Raw genomic sequence first — 21,160 nt, forward strand, 5'->3', positions numbered from 1 at the left:
TCAAATCCCTGCAGGGAGAGCAGCCGCTGCAAGACACCGAGGCAGCAGGCAGAGGAAACAAGCTCAGGCTTCACAGAAGTTTTATTGAAACTGCCACAGAATGGAGCTCACGCCACCAGGTGGCGGTGAGCAATGCGCTGGCAGAGCTGCCCAAAACCACCCAGAGGCTGTCACGGGAGACCAGGGGGGAACCACACAGCTACTGCGCCCTTCGGGCCATCAGCATTTCCCGGATGTTATCTTCTGCTTCCTTCACACTCCGCTCCAGGTACGACTTCTTCTGCTGCAAGGAAAAAACCCAGAGGAGAGTTAACGTCCACCTTGACACTTGCCAGGGTGCTGGGGCCAAGAGCTACCCAGGGCAGAACTGCAAGCAGCCTGCTGGGGGAATGCACAACCCTATGGGTTTCCCAAAGTGAGAACAATGGTTATTCATTTCCAGAGGTATCCTAGAAGCGTTAATATTTAGCCTGGGCAATATTTACACTGACTTTGAGTTTTGTTTCCTCTGAAACCTTCTCCTCGGAGCTACCATGACTGTTGCAATAGCAGAGCTACAAAAAGTGGGATACATTAACCGTAGCAAGGAAGGAAATCAGATCCCGGTAATGCTTGGAGCCTAGAGAGGAATTAACATGCTGAGGCCTTCTTACGGAGACAACAGCAAAATCCTTTTGCACTTGGGTAAAAAAGGCTCTTTTTCCCAGCTGGGCCAGTTTTCTAAACCCAGACCCTCCTTTCTGTCAGAAATTCCCTGGCATCATCACCAAATACGTGTGTTTCCTTAATCATCTTTAATTAAGCTAGGCTTGGCAGGGAAGCAGCCCGAAGCTGTGCATCCCAAGATAGGAATTCAGCACGCAGCGTTTTTTCCTGCTAGTCTGGGTGCTCCTAGGTGACTGGAAAAATCAGTGCTTGGCTCTTTTGACTATTTTCTCTGGGTTTCTAAACAACAGACACAACAGTCTCCAGTGGACGCCAGGCTGACAGAAGGCATTGCTGTGTGAGTGCAGGCAGCCCTGGCTGCTGGATGCAGAATTCCTTTGGTGGCAGCAGGGAGAACACTGCTCCAAATGCATTTCCTTATGGGCTGACGGGACCCTTGGGGAGGATCCCCAGAGCTGGGCTTGCAGAAGACCACGGGGGCAGCTCTCAGGGGCACACGCAGGGCTCCACGGGTGGCACCCGCTGCATGGTGGTGTGGGGCTTGCTGTCCTCACAAGGTCCTCTTGTCAGCAAAGCCTGCTGAGGGCCACTGCGGCACGATGCTCCCACTACCCAACGCTGGTTAGAGCCACACACTTAAGCACCTTCCTGTGGTCCTGGGGAGCTTGGTAGAGCTCTGTCTCCAAGCCAAGCTAGGTACAAATTAGCATTGTCAGGATTATTATTAAATTACAGGAGTCTGGGCCTCATCCTAGAGCATCCTATCATGGGCTCCAACAATCACTTCTTTAGCCACAGGCAGAGGAGTCCGGTATGGCATGAATGACCTCCAAAGCCCACCAAAACCAAGGACAGCTAAAGGGGGACAGCAGAGGTCCTCAGCACTGCTCAGCTGTGCAGGGGGCTGGAGGAAAGGAGGAAAGAGCTCACATGGTGCTCTGGGTGCTCTCCCAGCTGCCAGGAACACAGCAGCACCCATGGGTGCAGGCTGTAGCAAAAGCACGTGCTGGCCTCCACTGAGCACCCACCTCCTGCTACGGGGGCTTAGGGGGATTTGTGTGTGAACCAGAGGACACGCCCACTGCCAGCTAGTGACAGGCAAGAACCACAAAGTTGATGCTCCCCTGACAGCCTCCCCCTGACTCCTGCAAGCCCACAGGGAGCTGGGACCCATAATGCTGATGGAAAATTCATTAGCACATGGGACAGTCCTGCTGCCATCACTCCCCATCCATCCCCTTGCAGCAGACTTGCAGTGACACTTCTGTAAACTCAGCTGAAATGCCCATGCCATGAGGACATCTCTTCCAGACCCATTTCTAAATACTGAAGGGCTTTTATTTAAACAGTAAAGGTTGTTAGCAACAGCTAGGGCCATGGGTATGGCAAAGGGCTCCTTGTCCCTCTCACGCAGGCCCCAGGCACGTGGGATCCCTCTTGCTTACAAGAGCTGCTTTTCAGGAAACCACTGGGAGAGGAGGCACAGCACGGGTTCCCACTGCCAACGACTTGCTGACGCATGAGCAGAACTTCTGCCACCACTGTGCTGTTCTCATGCAGCCCGGACAGACGTTGAGGGATTTCACATCTAGGGAACTGAATCTGAAGGCTGCAAGGGGAGACAGGTCCTGGAAAGGTTGCATGGGTCCAAGCTCCACCTCCCTCTGCTGACTGGAGGAGAGTGGCATCAGCAGAACTGACTTCTACGCATTCATTTATTACTAAAAAAATATTTTTTTGCAATCAAATTAGTCTCTTACATGGTCTGGCTTTCTGTCCTCTCCACCCTCCCTTGTGCCCACCAGACAGAAAGGGACATTTCCAGAAAGCAGCTCTCCACTGGCAGGCTGGCCTCAGCAGCGACCTTGGAAGAGTCAGGCAGCCTTGCCACCACACAGGGAAGCCTCCACATGCAGCTGGGAGCTGGCAGGCTGCAAACAGCTCTGTCCTCCTAACACAGTGGATTTCAAACATCCACTGCTAGGAATTTCTGCTGGTGACCATTTGGGCCTCACTTCCCTAATGACAAGGGAGCTTGAGCACTAACATGGCCTGAAACAGTGCAGGAGCATTCATGGCTGTTGTGGCCCACATGGATCCACGCTGCCCATTCCTGCGCAGTGGCATGCTCTGCCCTCCCTGGGAAAGCAGGAGTGCTGGAGCTACACAGCTCATGGCAAAGGGACACTGTTTAATGCCATTTCTTTACTTAATTACCACCTACAGTGCCAGGCATGTGAGGATTCAGGGAATTCGTATTTCCCTCAATCACTCTCCTCAGTCATGTAGTTCCTGGAGCAAGAGGATCTGGGCTGGTCCTGATGCTTTTACTCCTTTCTCCCAAAATCAGGTTCCAGGGAGGTTCATCCCTGGGCTCAGGGAGCATCCGCTGAGCATCAAGGGAAACTGCACCCACAGCTGGGGTGCTGCAAACTTCCTGAGCTCTCCTGCAGGACAGCAGGCAGGCAGTGCTGGAGAGAGCACAGCAGCTGGCTCCCACTCTAACAGCCCAAATCAAGGGGAGCAAGGAGCAGTTGCCGCGTTTTCCAAGACACGCATCAGAAGCAAGGTGTTTCTTCCCAAGGAGCTGTTGCCTGGTTTCTGCTTCGATAATCACAGGAGAGAGCAGGATTACTGGGGTCTAGACAGGAAACTCCATCTCTCCCTGGTGTGCCTTCCCAGGGAGCAGTGCTGTGAGCAAGCCAGCTGACACACACTGCCTAGTCACACCAGCTCTCCTAGAGCCCAGAGACAGTCTGACAGTACAGCTCTGAAGTCACCCTGGAGGCTGTTCCAGTTCAGCCAGATCTGCAAGGCTGGTGGTATCTGCTCCCAGTGGGAGGAACACTACCCTCAGCCTCCCAAACTCACTCGCCAATCTTCCCTGAACTCACATGCTTTCATTTGCACTTGATGTTGACTTGCAGCCCTAGTTAACCCTATGTCCTCTGACCCCATGTTCTGGGCCAGCCCTTGGCTGCTAGGTTGTAGCTCATCACCCAAGGAGGTGCATGTATTTTCCCTGTGAAGGTGTGTTCACCACTCCAAGTGTTAATTCTGTTGCCTGTGCCAAGGCAAGTGCAGCTACCAGCAAATTGCCAGTGCAATGCCAGAACTGTATTGCTGGTTTTGGTCCCTCATGAAATTGAAGGCTGCTGCTCTCTGCAGCCTCTGATATTACTTCTACATCAGTAATTCCAGTGCTCACCAGCCAGGAGCCCAACAAGACATGGCAGCGCACTGGCCCTGCACAGCAAGCCACTGACGTCAGAGGCTGTACAACCTGCAAGCTCCCGAACCAGCAGTGCCGTGAACTGCCCCCACCCACCAGCTCCTGCGGGCCCCTGGCCAGACAAGGTGGTTACCCAAAACAGCAAGAGATACCACTGCCTGAGTCACGGAGTCTCAGGGTAGGACTGAGAAAGGAGACTTGGCTTTGGGAAGAGGACAGGGTGAAGGTGACACATGCCACTCAGCTCTCAGAAAAGCCCAAACTCACAGCTTGCAAACAGGGCCACACTGCAGCAAGGAAGCGCAGCACCATGAGGTGCTGGCATCTCTCCTGCAGTTATGCAGAGTGTGGCAAGGCAGCTAAGGAGGAAATAGTGCAGCACGAAGAGGCTGATTTGTCAGCCAATGGCTCTCGCTGCAGAGAGGGGCTGGTTCTTCCTCCTGGTTCGCAGTTGCCACATCCACTTACTAGAGATTTTAAATAACACCCAAAAAGTGTATTTTGCAGTGTGGTAACTTATTTAAGAGGTGAAGCTTCTGAACACCCACTCGGCTGGGGCAGTGAGCGCATACCTCCCACTGGCCTCCACTGCCCCATGGCTTTTGAGGTTTCAGAAATGGTGCTTTGTTTCCATGACACACACATCATAACTCCCATGGGGGAAGGAATGACCTGAGGTTGCAGGTCCTGTCAGTGCATGAGAAGCCTCTCCACTGCAGAAGCAAGGAAGGGGAGCCAGAGGCCGCCTTGAAGGTGGCTGAAGGAATAGGGAAAAGCAGCAGGATTTGCAGCTACAGATTTCCAGGCAGGCAGCATGCTTCACAAGCACTCTGAAATCAAGCCAGCAGCCCTGCTCTGGCACAGGACAAGCTCTTGCACTCTCACTTGTTCCCTCCACAGGCCACCCACCAGTTCTCATCCAACCCCTTATTTGCAGTGACAGCCCCTCGATCCCCCTCCTGCCCCATACTGTCCCTGCACAGAAAGGGTACTGCCACCTGCACTGAGACACATGACAAACAAACAGCTACTGTGACAGGCTAGTGAGGTCTGGACCATGTGCAGAACAGCTGATAGGGTGCAAAACTGCAGAAGATGCCCGCAAAAAGCTAGTGCAGTCAATGCCTCCCAGCCTGTAGTTTCATGGTGGTGGAGTCATCATCCCTGGAGGTGTTCAAAAAAATGTGTACACGTGGCACTTCAGGACATGGTTTAGGAGGTACAGAGGTATTGGGTTGATGGTTGGACTTGATGATCTTAGAGGCCTTCTCCAACCTTAATGATTCTATGATTCTGTAATTCCTTTAAGATAATCCTGCTGCCAAAAACAGTCACCTTCCCTAGCCAGGAAGATCTGCAGTGCTTGGGAGCAAGACAAACCACAGCCCTGATGATCTGTCTGAGAACTAGCCCAAAAGGAAATGTTCTCACCTAAATCTGCTCTCTGGAAATAGGTTTGTCATGCTAATGGCTGCCTGGCACTGAGATGGAGGATGAGAAGAGATGGCCAAGAACTCTTCTTTTGGGCAGCAGAGCCAACTCCACCAGCTGGACCTCCCAGCACCTACCAGGGGCTTTGAGGCTCTCCTGCACCTGACTGCTGATGGTGCCACCAGCTTGGCCCTTACTCTCCCCTCCCATCTCCCAGAGCCTTCCCCAGTTCCAAGCCTTCCTGCAGCCTTCCTAAACCAGCTCTGTAGGGCGAGGGGCTAGCCCATTTGGGGTTTCAGTGCAGCTATGTAGAGTAAAAGCACCATCTCCCATGTGATCAGAAATGCAGCCAAAAATAGGACTGGCTGCTCACACAGCCCCATCCGACAGGAAGCATGCATTGATCTCCCAGGAACCCTTTCCAGGAAGAAGGGAAGCTGTGCAGCCGACAGCCCCACAGAAGGAGCTGCACTGTCCAGCAGGGAGGGCAGCACCAACCCCAGCTCTGCCCACAGGGCAGGCAGGGCAGCTGCCTCGATGGGACCCCATTACCTCAGCAAGGACAGTAGGCTGCAATGCCCACTGTCAACACACTCTGCTCTCAGGCAGCACTGGGCAGCTGCAGGCAACGGCTCTGGGCCACTGCTACCAGCCCTGGTTGCCTCTTCGCTTTGCCTGCGTACAAAGCACAATCTCTTGGAAGCATCAGCTTGACTGGCCCCAGCCAGAGGCTACGCACAGCAGCACCCACAAGCCATGCCTCACTGCACACGCTTCTTACCAACATGCACTAGAACGGAAAGTCTGTGCCCTGGCACTGGTGGTTACAGCAAAAGCAACACCATAAATACTTGCCCCTGCCATTATCCCATACCACAGCCCTCCCTTGCACTTCGCTCCCTCTCACAGGCAACACTTGCTCCCTGACCAGCTCCACGCTATTTACTTTTGGCAGCAGCTGTAGAAATACTAGATTTAATGCAAATACAATTACAGTTCACACCCCAAAGAAGAAAAGGAGTTGTGGTTAACAGAGGAGGCCAGTGGCCTTTTGACACAGTGGGAAGTCACCTCCTGCTTGAGCCTCCCACCTCTGTTCCCATTGCATCATGATGCTACCGAGGCCGGTGCTTTGCTGGAGAAGCATGATGATACACCCAGACCTTACATTCCTGGCAGATTAAAGAGCCAGCATCCACAGATTCCACAGCAAGAAAAAACTATTAATCAGCTCCTCTCAGACTGTCTTTTGATGATCAAAGCCACATATTTCCCCCAGCACTGTGATTCAGATGCCTCTGGTTTCAGAGAGAGCTGGTCAGCCACTGGCCAGACCCGCATGTCTGCGGAGCCTTGTCTAGAGCTGGTAGTTCAGCACAGTGTTTCACAGCGTGCATGCTCGATGCCAAAAGAGAACTTCTGCTCTCAGCAGGAAACTAATACACAGCAGCCAGAGTTTATTCATGCTGCATTATGCCTTGCACTCACAGGTGAATTTCCTGTTTCAAGTAGCAGTTTCTCATTCAACTGCTACTCCTTTTGCTCATCAAATTCCACTTCTCTCTCTTCATGTCAACACGAGAAAAAGAGCTTCAACACCTGACCTGGAAACACAAATGTGCTTAAACCCAAACAAAAATGCGTCCATGGAAATTTAAGGATATGGTATCAGAACATACATTCTCATTTCAGCCTTTTTTTTTTTGTTTTTAAACTATTTTTCTACAAACTTGTTTTACATCCAACTTGTGAGGATGAAACAAGCTGGCAGTCCCCTTCCCAGAGAACACCTCTCTCCCCACGGTTTGCAGCACACTTGGCTACCAGCCGCCAGATGCTGGCATCCCCACACTTGCGCTTAGAAGGCTTTCGTTGAGGAATGCTGCAGAGTCTTCAGGCATGATGCACTGCCTCAAATAGGAGCCCTGACACAACTCATCTTGTGACACCGTCTCAATAAACCTGCTAGCCGATAGTTTCTGTATCTCCCAAAGTTAACCCAGGTCATTTTTGGCATTCCTCGAGGGCTCTGTGTGTGCACTCTTTGGGAAAGCGATCAGCAGATTATAAGATAGAGCTGGGAGCACATGGTTGCCTGGGGAAGGATCTTCACCGAAAGGAAAGCAAGCTGTGCTGCCTGCATGTGGGAGGCCAGGCAGCTGCAGCATCACGAGCTGCCCTCACTCGTGAGGCCACTACTGCTGTTAGGGTGGCTGAAATTGTCTAAACCCCCCTTGCTGGAGAACAGCACACCAAGCAATCATCATATGCGCTGCAGGCAAGGCAAACATTTTGGTCAGCCTGAGATCATGGAAGATGATGTGTCTAGCATGTGTGCTCTGTTTAACGGGATTTCACTTGGAACCAGTAAACAGGAAGGAGGTGGACCTGCTGAACAGCACCCAGCTGCTTCAGCTTCAGGAGAAACTGAAATAGTGGGCACCAGCGATGGGGTGGGGTGAGGCTGCAGGCAGTCCTACGCCCTGATGGGTCCACCCAGCACTGGTCCTCACCCAGTGCAACGCTGTGGCACATGTACACATTGGGAATTACCATGCAACAGCAACCACCAAATATTTAGATACATTTCAAGCCTTTCCAAATAGAGTTTTTGCTCTCAGGAAGTTGCCCAGAGTTTGCTCAAGACTGAGTGAACTGCAATAGGAAGGGAGCCCAGCTGGTTTCTGATGACAGCTGCTGACAGAAGCAGATGATGTCATTTAACTAAGAGAAGTCATGATTCAGATCCCTGGGTTTTCCCTTAGCCATTCTTTCCAGAAGGTAACAGGGACCCTCAGTCACTTCAAAAACATTTGTATTAGAGTGAAGGTAAGACGACATCAAGCATATAAGTGCACTTGCCAACTCAGAAGGATCTTTAGAAGCCTGAATAACTGCTGGTGCAAATCGACCTTCATCATGTATCAATCCTACCTACAGCACAACCAGCAGGGCTTCCCCCATTGTTACTGTAGCACCTTGAAACCATAAGGAACATGCTCTGAAAAAGCTAATTTGGAGAAGCACCCACTGCTTTCCACACTTGGCATGAAGGGAGGCTACCTTCAAGAGAAGAAGGGGCAATGTAATGGGCATGAACACCTGCCTACAGAGCAGCCTTTCCGTCCCCAAGCCCCAGCCCTGCTCAGAGCACGCTGCACATACCTGTTGCCTCAGCCACAGGACACCATTTTCAGTAGAGGAGGGGAGAGTTGCTCTGTGTAACTGGGAAATGACAGATTATTCCAGTGAACTCCTGCACCCTAGCCTGATGTTAACAACTACAAAAGCAAACCAACTGGGAACCTTTCAGTAGGTGGCAGCAGAAATACATTATCAGCCCAGGGGATTCCTTTATAGACACCCCTTGGCAAATTACTCATTTAGAGCAGTTTTCATAGGCACATTGCTTCAGGTCAGATACTGCACCCTAACCAGACTTACAACAGAGTCAAGTGAAACACAGAGAACTTTGGGAGGGGAAACTCACCCAGATTCTGAAAATCCCCGTGTTTTGCTTTGGCGGAAGTATTCCTCCCCAAATTGCCTCTTGCAAAATGTGGTAAGTTCCCCAACTCGGTGCTTTGGTTTCTTTGGTCCTGCAGAGTCAGTACGGCTCATCAGAATACCTCCTAGCAATATGACTTTTGCAAAATCATACCACACCTTTCATCATTTGCGGTTGCAGCCAAAGAAGCCCATTTTAAAAGAAAAATTACTTCCATAAATTTCAAAGACTCAACAAATCAGCAACAAAAAGATGATGTGAGCTCGCAGCTAACCAGCATCCCCTCCTAATTCAGACACCCTTGAATTTGGCTGCCTTGCAGGCAGAAAGCAGCCACATCCCCGCTAGGAACACATTTACAGACAGATGAGTGGAGTGACACAGCAGCGGGGCCAGCAGGAAGTCGTGATCGCCTCCCCACATACCTGGAGAGCAAGGTGTGGCTTTATAAAGCTGACTCAGGGCTGGGTCAGGTCTCCTACGCGCAGGAGCACGCTTTCCAAATAATCATTTCCTGTTCTCTCCAGGCGAGATGGAAGAGATGGGGGCAGGATGGGGGTTTATCAGGCACAGGTTTATCAGGGTTTATCCTCCCTGGAGCTGCTCAGCATAAAGGACAGCAAGGAGCGACTGCATGGGCCTGGTGACTAAGGCAAGGACAGCGGCACTGGTTTTGTGACTAACTATTACTCATGCAAGGAGGAATTTGGAGAGGGACTCGCATCCAGCTCAGCTCATTGCTTTGGATACTTCTGCAGCCATAAGCACAAAGGAGAGCTTTGACAATGAATCAGACCCTGGTTTAAAATGACAAAGACAGACTTATCTACCAACTTTGTGTTAAAATGATTTCAGTGTAATCATAAAAGCAGCTTAATGCTAATCAGAGGAAACAAGTAACGTTTTCAGACACAGATGACTAAATGTAGGCTCCTGGATGGACAAAAGCATTTAGACACAGCAGCAGTAGTGGTTTTTTTATTAATGCATAATGTATTTCACTTTCCCCTGAATTACAAAGGAATGTGAGCAGACTGGCAAAGTTTGCTTGAAAAGCTTTTTCTGTTAGATTTTTTTTCTTTTAATCAGAGCTACCTGCCCCCCCCAAAAAAAATCCTAAAATCAGTTCTGGGATATCTTTATTTTGAAAGCATCTCTAAAATTAGCTTCTAAAGGATTTAAAAGGAAGCAATCACCACCCATGTTAATTATTCTCCTGCTTTTAAAATCTACAATTATCCACCTAAAAATAAAGGTAGGAACAGTGAAAATAGAGAGTCATCAAATTCCAGTTCTCCCTTCATGCAGCCTTTGCCCTCTCAGCTAGTTTGCATGCTTACTTTGCAGTCTGCAGTGCAGGGAAGACTAACAAAGAATTACTAATTAAGCAGTCGCTTGCAAAAATCTGGGAGTTTGAAAACTTGTTGCGGTGAATGATTGCTCCAAATGAAGGATCCAGCCTTGCAAATGCATACCCAAACACATTTCCCAGGAACATCACCAAGACGGACCTGCCCAGACACCTGCAGCTGCCTCAGACACCCAAAGCCATGCAAGATGAAGGCTATCACCTGGTCTGGTCCTCACAGGGGGCCTGATGAGCCTCTACAGCTCACTTTCACACCAACCTCCGTAATTTGCAGAGCTCCCACAGCTTCCTCCTAAAGGTCCATGCAAGCCCAAATATTAATCCTACATGTTAAGTTCACTTCTATACTCCACGTGTCCCCACATCAGGTGTCTAGGTTCCCTCTACAGCAAGCAGAGGGAGATGATCACCTCTAGGAACAAGTGACCTCCTGGAAGCTTTTATTGTCTTTCTCTTGACTGCAGAGAACATCTAGACTCCTGACTCATAGATGGCCAAGGAGAGTTCATGAAACACCAAAGTATTATTCAGGGGCAAGAGGAGGAGCTATCACTGCTCTGAATTCTGAAGTTGAGGGTGAGAGAAGGAGAAACAAATAGGAAAAACAACAACAACAACAAAAAACACACAACACCCCACCCAAAACAAACTAACAAACAAAAACCCCACAACACACCACCTTCCAGGACAAGCAAATTAAAATAAAAACCTACTCCCCAGCAATGCCCCAAACCTGCAAACAATCCATGCCAGAGGAGTTTTGTACATGCTTGCAAATCATGATTGCAGCAGAGCACGGATACAATCTGTGCATGGTTGCACGGATGATTCTGGCTTGGCTCCTTTATGAACAGTGACAGAAGCACACCAGCCTTCCTTAGAGCAGACCAGGCCATAAAGCCAACAGGGCTGAAACCAAGCCAGGGACTGACCTCGTTTATGCACACGCTTAGAAACAAGGGGCAGCTTCTCTGACAACATGTGTTTGAAACCATGTCCTCGGTACGTGTGTGTATGCCAGCAATGGAATTACAGAACAGCACACTCATCCAAAGTAAAATCTGCTCCAGGCTAAAGCACAGAGGGCTATTCTTGAGGCTTCCCCTCTCCAAAGCAAACAGGAGCACTCCTTATTTTCCCGTTTATTTAAAAAAGCCCACTGCACATTCCTGGGCACTGGCCTATCCCAAGCCAACCATGGGATGAGAGCTTCTACACTGTAAATCCCAGGAAGAAATTGGTCTAACTTGGAAACAGCCTAACAATTGCTACCTTCTGATGGTCACTTAGTGGTCTGCAAAGTGCACCACAAATCTCAAGAGGCTTGTTTTCACATCATTAAAACCACCCTCAGAATTGGCCTCCACACTGACTGTTTCAGCATAGGAAACCAAAGGACTGTCCAGAGAACTGCTGCAGGACCACGTCAGAGGCGCATAGCCACAGTGAGCAGGTCCACCCAAGTCATACCTGCTCAGAGAACATGAACTCCCAGGCTCCAGCACTTCTCCCCAGCCACACCTAGCCTTCTTAAATCTGTCCCCACAGGGTACAAAAGCACTGTTACGGCAACCATCAGAGATGCCCTGGTAGACTCATGGAGACGGGGAGGGGGAGACCGCCATTATGCCTCAGGGCTGCGACAAAGCATTTTAAAGCTCCTAGAGAAAGAAGATTAGAGAAATGGAAGCCACAGCACAAGCAAGTTTGTGTCCAGGCAGCACCAGGGAAGAAGCCTGTTGGTACCTTTGATGTCTGGCATGTAATGCAGTCACTTTTTACCTTTACCAGGAAGGAGCCCTGCAATACCATCTAAGCCTTTAAACATGGAGCACACCAGTGTTTGAGAGTAGTGTGTTTATTTCTCCACCATGAACAAGAGCAAAGAGGTTTTCTGTGTGGGATAGGGCAATTAGACATGGCATTTTAGGGACCACATGATGAATTTCTGAATTAGAAATCAAGCACTTAGGTATAGCTTTCCTGACTGTGTTGTCTACTCCAGACAGACAGAGAAGAAAACAACTAATCCTTTATCTCCACAGCAGTAAACTTTCAGTCTCCCATACACATGTGAAAAAATTGCCTGGGAAACAAGCACATAACAATGCTGTGGTCAGAGTTTAAAACTAAAACCCACTTCAAACAGAAAGCTGCAGGTTGCTTTTGCCCTTTTCACAAAGGAGCTAAATTCAGTGGCACACAGTAGACAGAGCTGCCCAGAAGAGCCTCCCCCATATTTGTTATTTTTAGCAATTTAGTCTGACAACGCCTGACAACTAAACATGCTGAATATAGCAGGAGAGAAGGGGACTATCAGATATTATCGGAGAAAACACACAGCGATAATCACTTTCTCCACCCCTAACGAAGAATCAATTTTCCATGTCTTTGTAACATCATAGAGTTTGTTCTTTTTAAAATGCCACATTTGAAAACAGAATCCATCTAGCCCTACAGTGGAAACGGATAACATTTCCTGAAACAAAGCATTGTTCCACCCCTCACGTATCATGTTTCCTTAAAAACAAGGGAAGAAAAACATTACTTGGTTTTTCTCCTAATACTGCACAAACATTGCTGAGCTAAAAAGAGTCTGTGCTCATCCCTTTAGAATGCTTTCAAAATAGATTTAACACATACCCCTTGTACTGTGAAACACAACAAGAATTTGATAGTATCAGGACTGGAAAAATCCAATTGCTACTGCTAAGCAGGATGCTTCCCATGCCAGTATGTGAGTGAGCCTATGCTATCAACCTCTGCAAGATTCAAGCAGGTTTTTGTAAGCCTCCCTGCCACAGCCTTTAAGCAGGCATGTATATTTTGCCAGCAAGCCTGGACAGTCTATTTGGATTCCAAAGGATTGTATACAAGTTGTGAAGTTAAGAATGCTACATATGTACATATATATATTCATGTTCATACCTTAACTTTAACAAGAAGGGTAAAGCTACCTTGCTTTTCCTGCAGAGTAACTGACAGGCTATGCATTTGCCCCCTCATACACATACATACACCTTCAGTGTTTTCAGAGCACAGCTCCTCTCACTAAGTACATCCAATGCATATTCCAGCCAAGCCTTATTTTTACAGCCCTGTACAAAGACAGGTGTGGTGGTTCTTGCTGTTTTGCCATGCCATGAGCAGCAGGGAGGACCCAACTAGCAGTACCACATCAATTTTGTGATGCTGCCTTGAAAAAGGCAACACACCCCTTCAACTGCGGAGGAACCCGAGGGGAGTAAGGGAAAGGGAATCACTGCAATGCATGATGGCAGTTAAGACTATCAGAAGAGGGAGAAAATAAGCTTTCAAACAGACTCAAACCCCTCACTGTTTTCAGAGTTCATTCTGACAGCTGTGAATGTCAGGAAACTCTCACATCTCTGAAGCAGGTTAAAGCCCACATTTTCACAAATAGTCAGCACTCAGGAGCTCTCCTTGCTATGCAGCTGGACGGATTTACAGAAGAGCTCAGCAGTGAACCCAGCCCTCTGTGCTGTGCTCCTCTGCATACGGTATCAAGCTAGCAATGAGAGCATTTCGCAAATTCAGGCTTGTATCAAAAATACACATTTCAAAAAACCTTGGCAATAGTGTCATAGTAGCAAGGCATAATTGTCTCAGGCGCTCACTACATGAACAACCAGATCAGCTACACCGTACAGATACTGGAGGGTTACTCTGACCAGCCTGATTCAACTATGCAAAGTGAGCAATGTAAATAATAAGGTAGTTAATGTAAAATATAATCCTAAACTTTAAAACCCTTCCAGTTTTAACCTAACTTGGTTTCATATTTATTTTACAATGATGCAGTGGAAGCAGTTACACATTCTTCCCTGCTTCTGTCACAACTTGTTTTCAGGACAGCAAAATCCCCTACTCCTGTGATAAGCGCTCTCTAACTTGGACTCAGGTATTTCTCCTGAAATCTTAGTTTCCAGCAGTTGTCAGTCTAAGAGCTGGTCCTCTTCCACGGGGAATCCCAAGCCTAAGGAAAATCCTTTTCACAAAACTGCCAGCCAGTTGGAAGCAAAGTACTTAAAAGATGGACTTGAATATTCATTTAAAACAAACTGTTGAAAGTTTTGGCCATCTGAGCCCTACTATCCATGTTTAAAGAGAAAAACCAACCCACGTGGCAACCACCTTTCCACTCCCAACACCTTTTGAGACAGTTACTGTTGCTGGGACCTTCCATTCAGTGGCCATATACAGAGACTCAAGTGACATATTATTATTAATACAAAACCCTGTTCCTTGGTTTTTGGGGAATGACAGAGAAAGCAAAGCAGCAAGCAAAGCAGAAAAACACATCTGCGAAGCAGCCAGCTCTGAAGCTTCGTGCAAGAATGGCAAAGGTTATAATTTGGGGGGAATTCCATCCATTCTGCTGAACTCAGCAATCGGAAAGTTCAGGAGGTAAGACCATTCCCCACCAGGAACAGGAAGAAACCAAGATGCACAGCTGAAGGGCACGGCAGTCAAAAAGCTGACCACAGCCCGATGGAGCTGGCATAAGGGACCCGATGCAAGGTTTGTAAACAGAGGCTGTCAACCACACTCCAGTCAATCACTTCCAAATCCAAATATGCTGCTATGAAGTTCTCCAACCCCAGTCGTAGGTCTGTTTTGCACAAAGCCACTGGCATCTGGGATGGCTCCAGAGTAGCCAGGATACAGTTACTTTTTACCATATGACCATAAAAATGACTGTGCCTTGTCTGCATTAACACCACCTTACATATATAGCCTATCCATGGATTCCATGTTTTCCTGCTGCAGAAAAAGTTCTCATGGACAGAAACACAAAACCCCTTAGTAACTGGCACAGAAAACACTCCAGGCAACACAACATATGGTGACATGCTTGCCCTGCAGCTCTCCAGACAAGATGAGTTTTAAGAAGGAATGAAGGAAAATACAAACTCTACTTCTGCTTCAGTGTAAGCAGGAGACAGTGGAGACAGAACTGCACAGGTTTGAGTAGGTTTGAGCACTGACTTCCTAGTCCTGCTTGTCCCCACTTAGCTGGTTTCCACACTCACTTTCTCCAAAATACTAACAGATGAGATAAGCAGCTTGACACAACTCAGTCTTTGCTTTCTCTGTCATTCCCCAAAAACCAAGGAAGAGGGTTTTGTATTAATTATATTGTAGGAGCATTAAGAAAAAAAATACACTAATGGCCTTGGAAAAGTACATTTTGAACATCTTCTCCCAAGAACTAAGCTGTACATGTAGCCACTAGAAGATAGTAAAGATTCCCTAGATAAGGTGTTTGAACACTGAAACTTGCGCAGACGCTACTTTGTATTTCCTAGATATTCTTCTCTGCCTTGAATAGTCCAATGAGATAAACATAAAAACACAGTAGTGTTCTGACCACATTGTCCAAACGAAGTCCTATCTCCTCCTAGATCCGGTCTTCAAGAGCAGCCACAAGTAGATGCCTAGGGCAGAGTGTAAGGACAGGGCAGGCGTATGCGGTACTTCCTCCTCATACTTTCCCAGCCTCCAGACATTTTTAGCTCAGGGACTTCCTGAGCAGGATGCCATTTCTACATATTTGGTAATTCTCAATGGACTTCTCTTCCATGAATTTGTGCAATTGTCCTGAGCCAGTGTAAACTTTTAATATCCACAGCACTGGCAAAGTTTCACATCACCTATCTGCTGTATATAACCACACAAACATCCTTCTGCTAGTTTTAAGCCTTCTTCCTACTAATTTCATTTGAATCCCTCTCCCGCAGTTTTCATATAAGGACACTGGGCAAACAATCAATCCCTACTGGGGTTGTAGATCTAGCAAAGAAATCAAGTGACACGATTTACTTATAGGTTACTTGTAACTGGCACTATGTTTCACCTACTTACAATCCTTCAGAATGAAAAGTAGCAGATAAAAACAAGGGATGTAGCAAAAGCATCTTATTGACCTTCAGTGTTCCACTTTCATCATCATTACCTGCCAAAGACTTACCTCTAATTCCTTAATTTTCTCTTCGGCTATTCTCTGTTTTTCTAAGAGCTGATTATGAATCACTCCTTTAGACTGAAGAATAAACCTACAAGTGAAAAAGAGACAGACAACTGTTGGATATTTTTTACATCTGTTGTACACCTAGCTGCAGACCAAGTTAAACTACAGTGATCTCTGCAAAGTATTCATCCTCAACGCGCATGTTCTAGAGATAGGCAGAAGAAATTACTATGATACCTCAAAAAAACCACCAGGCTGGCCTCAAAGGCTTACTCACTAATCTTACCCACGACTTGGGAGGAAGAAAATGGATGCACACAGATCTCCCTCTGTCATTCAGTGTCCTTGAATGATTCAAAAGCAGGTTTTGCACACAGCTAGCAAGGGGAGTGTGTCATCACATGCCCTTCAAAGGGATCCAGATCAGTTGAAGGCATATAGTCAAGCAAGCCTCTTTCAATGGGTAAAAGCCATTCATTACCATTTTTGCACTCACAAGCTAAAAAAACCTGCATAATAAAAACATAGCTTTCTAGGGAGAAAGGCTGAGAGAGTTGGGGATGTTCAGCCTGGAGAAGAGAAGGCTCCAGGGAGACCTTACTGTCGCCTTTCAATATATAAAAGGGGTTTGTAAGAAAGATGGAGTGAGACTTTTTACCAGGGCCTAGAGTGACAGGACAAGGGACAAGGGTTTTAAACTGAAAGAGGGCAGGGCTAGATTGGACATCAGGAAGAAATGTTTTACATTATTGGTGTGACACTGGGGCAGGTAGCCCAGAGAAATTGCAGATGCCACACCATTGGAAGGGTTCAAGGTCATGTTAGACAGGGCTTTGAGCAACCTGATCTAGTGAAGATGTCTCTGCCCATGGCAGGGGGTTGGACTGGATGATCTGTGTCTGTCCCTTCCAACACAAACCCTTCTGTGATTTGATGATGCAGTGCCAGGTGCTTCCACCAGAAACACAGAGCCATGGTATACCTTCCTTTACTTGAGCTTCCGGAGCTCCCACTGCTCAGGGCTTGGCTTTAACATACACCCTCACTAACCTCCGAATTCCCATGCTTTCTACATTCAGAAGGTTTTTCTGGGGGTTGGGAAGCGGTCATTTTGGTGGTCATCACCAAAATTACAGCCACTGGTTTCCACTTGTTCTGCTTTTTAATTGCCAAAGGGATTTGAAAGATGTATCCATAACATTTCAGTCACAGCAATCCTGCTTGCCAGCAAGTAAAAAGCTGACTGACTTGCTCAGAAGAGCCTCTGAAGGATCACCAGCATCCAAAGCAGCTCTCCAGCATGTAGCACTGGCATCCCACAAAGAGGTAAAGGACAACTAAGTTCATATGAATTTTAGGAATCCTCCATGGTTCTTTTTCATCCTTCCAGACATAAAGAATGCACAAGCTGCAGATTCACCCCTTCCCTACTTAGAAAGTCCCCCAGGGGATTTAGAAGGACCCTCCACTGGTCATACCAATGAGGTCAAGGTCTCCCTCCAGCACCAACTAGGGTCAATGTCTTCCTGCCAGGTGTCAACAGCTCATGCTTGAACAGTTAAAATAAGCAGCTTTAGACAGGGCAGAATCAGAGTGCATTCCCCGTCTGCTATAGAAAAATCCTAAATCAGTTTATAGCGCCATCTCCCATGACAAATTACACTATTAACACGTTTGCTCAGCACCTGGTAAATGCAAACACTCATCTGCCACTTAGCTTGAAACCCAGCATACTCTGCCTCAGCAACACAACAGCCAAAAAGAAAACTACCTGCCACATGCATTCCTGAAATGCATGGGAGCAGAACTGCCATTAATTATAACAAGTTTCCAATTAAAATTCTCCTTAGTGCTGCTATTAACTGCACTTAGCAATTGCTTCCTCCTTCTTCTCCCACTTCTCTCCCTTGTTCTGCTTCACCTCCTCTTTTCTACAGTAACTTCCACTATATCTTTTATGTTGCAATTTTCTCAGATCTCTCCTCATTTCTTCCCAGTCTCAGCTCATGCTTATTCCCAGTGTCATCTTTGTTCTATATCTGCTCCTGTTCTTGACAACACAGCTCACTCATACTCTCTTTGTCCCCTCAATCACCCACTTTCCATTAGGTAACCCCACAATCCACTTTCACACAGTGGTAATGTTTTCAGGTTCCAGCACACGCCAGCCCTCTGAAATAAAATGTGGGTTTTGCTCAGTCTTGCGAAAAATGAAGTCCATGATCACCCCCCTAGGAAAGAGAAGTTATTTATATTGCTATTAGATGCAGAGACTGGATCCAGGCAGAGAGGAACTACTTTTCAGGACCACCTGCAACCATGTCATTCCAACACTCTTACCTTGAGCCTGCAATACCAGAAGAAACAAACATTAGCCTTCACACACACACCCCCTGTAGATTTTGGGGTGAACACTAAAATTTTGCCTTGCTTCCGCAGTAGCTGCCATTAGTGAAAAAATCAAAGCTGCAAGACGCCCTCAGTAAACAAAGCCATCAAATCCTCTCCCACGTCACAGCTTCCCTGAGCCTGTATGTGTATATGAACGTTTCCTTAATTATTTCCTTTTGTTGTGAGGGCAGCAAAGAAGAACAGAATACCTTCTCATTTGCTTCCACAAATTATATAGCCAGATGGATCATTTTGGTTTCACTGATACCCCTGGTCTAAGAAACAAAGTTAAACTCCAACACAGCATGATCAGTTTTCCCCATGCTGCAGCTGGGAAGATCACTGCTGGGCTACAAGCACTGAGGGATCCCAGCTGGGCTGAGAACCACTATGGGTACTAAAACCTTTGAACAAACAAGCAGCTGACTTCACTTCTATCCTGCAAATGTCAACAGCAGTCATCGGGGAAAATATCCTCCCTTCTACCCTCTTGCAATGCTCTGGCAGACATGCAACAGCAAACTAAAATTGGATGTTTGAAGTTAGCACCAACGAGACTTATGCAGGCAGCTGGACACAAATACAACCACCCCAATTTTCTTTACCATAAAATAGCAGGCTGGAACCTGTGTCCATTCACACACTGGCTCAGAAGCACATCAAATGTCCCTGATTTGGCCAGCAGCATTGTTCAGAAAGTCTTCACCAGTTCCAGCTTCAAGCCACCCATTTCAATTCCCTGCTGCAAGACTATCAAGCCCTCAGCCTAAAGTGCACGGGTACTGCCATGTAAGCTGTCAAAGGCCAGTTTTTTGAAAGTTGAAGCTATAAATCCAAATCCACAGTTAACTATTTAAATCTGAGGCTTCACTTCCCAACATAAGGCCTCAAAAAAAACCCATCAGTGTTTTAGCTTCTAGCTTGGGATACACACATTATGGAGATCATGACCAAAGTTTTTACCTAAGGAAATAATGTGGTTTATGGCAGCACTTGGAAAAAGCAGAAGCTTGTTCTGCTCATTAAGTAAGAGGTGCTGCAGGCACTTGTAATAAACCAGAGTTTAAATTTAATCTAGATTTCATTTTTCCAATTACCCTAAGTAAAATACCAACCTGATGATTTTTTTTTTCCTCACCAAGCTGGAGAAATAGGGCAGTGTCATTCTGCTGGCCTGGTTTTAGTTAAATGTGGTTATTTTATTTATGGATTTTTAAGCTCATGAAAGAACCATGGGAAGTTCTGAGGACTTAACTCTTCCCTGATTGAGTTTGTGAACAAGCCTTTCAAACACAAACTTCATTCACTGCCTGGAGGTACACCACCAGCTGAGAACTGGCCCCACATTAGAGTCGTTGCATCACAGAACCAAGGGGCCACTTTTTGCTCTTTGAGACTGAGCTTGGCAGATGACATGACTAACACCAATCCCTTGGCGCAGATCAGCGCCAAAGAGCTACCTTCACAGACTGCTCTGCCGGAGTCCACTATAGGAGGCTCTAAGAGTTTGTATGTTGAACTGGGATGGCTTTTAAGTATTGATAGTCCACAGAAGACAAGCAGCAAACCAAATCCTCTTCCAGGTAAGTGAGTTCACTCCTCTCTGCCTTCTCTCAGTGAAGTGTCACAGCACACGCTAGTAAATCTATCAAACATGAAATAACGATTTAGAGAAGTGTTCAGCACCACAGTGGCAATCACAAAGCTTAGTAACAATCAACTCTTCACACAGGAACTTTTTCACTGTTGTTAAATAACACTGGAAATATCTGGGTCAGAACGGAGAAGTGCACCACATCTCAGTTGGCCATACATTTCAAATGAAATGGCTAGTAAAAACAGACAGGATTCGCCCTATTCCGGATACTTAGCAATTTTTCCAATGTCCATAGATAAAGAAAATTAGAAAAGAAAGCTACAGAAGAGTGGGATCCTCAAGGACAGCAACATTCAGCCAAACCTGGGCTGCCAACAAGAGCAGCTCTATTAGAATGTGAAGTGTTTACAAAGCAGCTGTACCTATGTGCTCCAGTCTCCTGGTGACTGTTGGTTCTCAAGTGCAATATGAGGAACAAAAATAGAGCACAAGAGAACTGAAACAGAAACCTCACTCTAAACATTCCCACTTGTTTCTATTTTCCTCCCTCTGCTAGTTCCACATCAGGATTTTTGTTTTCCTAAGGCAGAGAAAGTGATTTATATACTCTGATACTCATTGCTTATTTCCCTCTGAAGGGATCTCTTAGCCCTTCCCAATTACAAATTTCTAGATATGGTGTCTATTTATTCAGCGTTTATACAGCACTCCCTTATGCCCTGGGCAAAATGGTCTTCAGGCTCTAGTCAGGCTGGTCAGCAATGCTGTCAACTTCATCATCTGTCTGCTCCTTTGTGTCACATGTACACACCCACAAAGTGACATTTGCACAGTGTAAATAATTCCATAACTCAGTCTGTTTGCACCAAAATGTACTGTTTACTTGAGTTTAAGCTGAAAGATTCGCCTCTTAACGAATGAGGTTATGGAGACGTTTGTTCAGCACACGCCACTCTTCATTATGACATATGTCA

The 21,160-nt window shown here is 46.9% G+C and overlaps 1 protein-coding gene across 3 annotated transcripts in view; it reads right to left on the bottom strand.

Moving 5' to 3' along the window:
• Positions 1-63: 63 nt before the first annotated feature.
• Positions 64-21,160, bottom strand: part of PFDN1 (prefoldin subunit 1) — a 31,552-nt gene continuing 10,455 nt past the window's right edge. The window contains exons 3-6 of one of the 3 annotated variants that reach the window (XM_075102382.1): positions 16,199-16,283; positions 8,820-8,928; positions 8,495-8,554; positions 64-283 (exon numbers count right to left, since the gene is read on the bottom strand). In XM_075102382.1, coding sequence (XP_074958483.1) covers positions 8,523-8,554; positions 8,820-8,928; positions 16,199-16,283 — 226 coding nt within the window. In that variant the 3' untranslated portion in view covers positions 64-283; positions 8,495-8,522. The remainder of the gene's footprint in view (positions 284-8,494; positions 8,555-8,819; positions 8,929-16,198; positions 16,284-21,160) is intronic. The other 2 variants (XM_075102381.1, XM_075102383.1) reach the window with 2 other exon arrangements.

The sequence above is a fragment of the Phalacrocorax aristotelis genome, chromosome 8, assembly GCF_949628215.1.
Source record: "Phalacrocorax aristotelis chromosome 8, bGulAri2.1, whole genome shotgun sequence".
Lineage (NCBI taxonomy): Eukaryota > Metazoa > Chordata > Aves > Suliformes > Phalacrocoracidae > Phalacrocorax > Phalacrocorax aristotelis.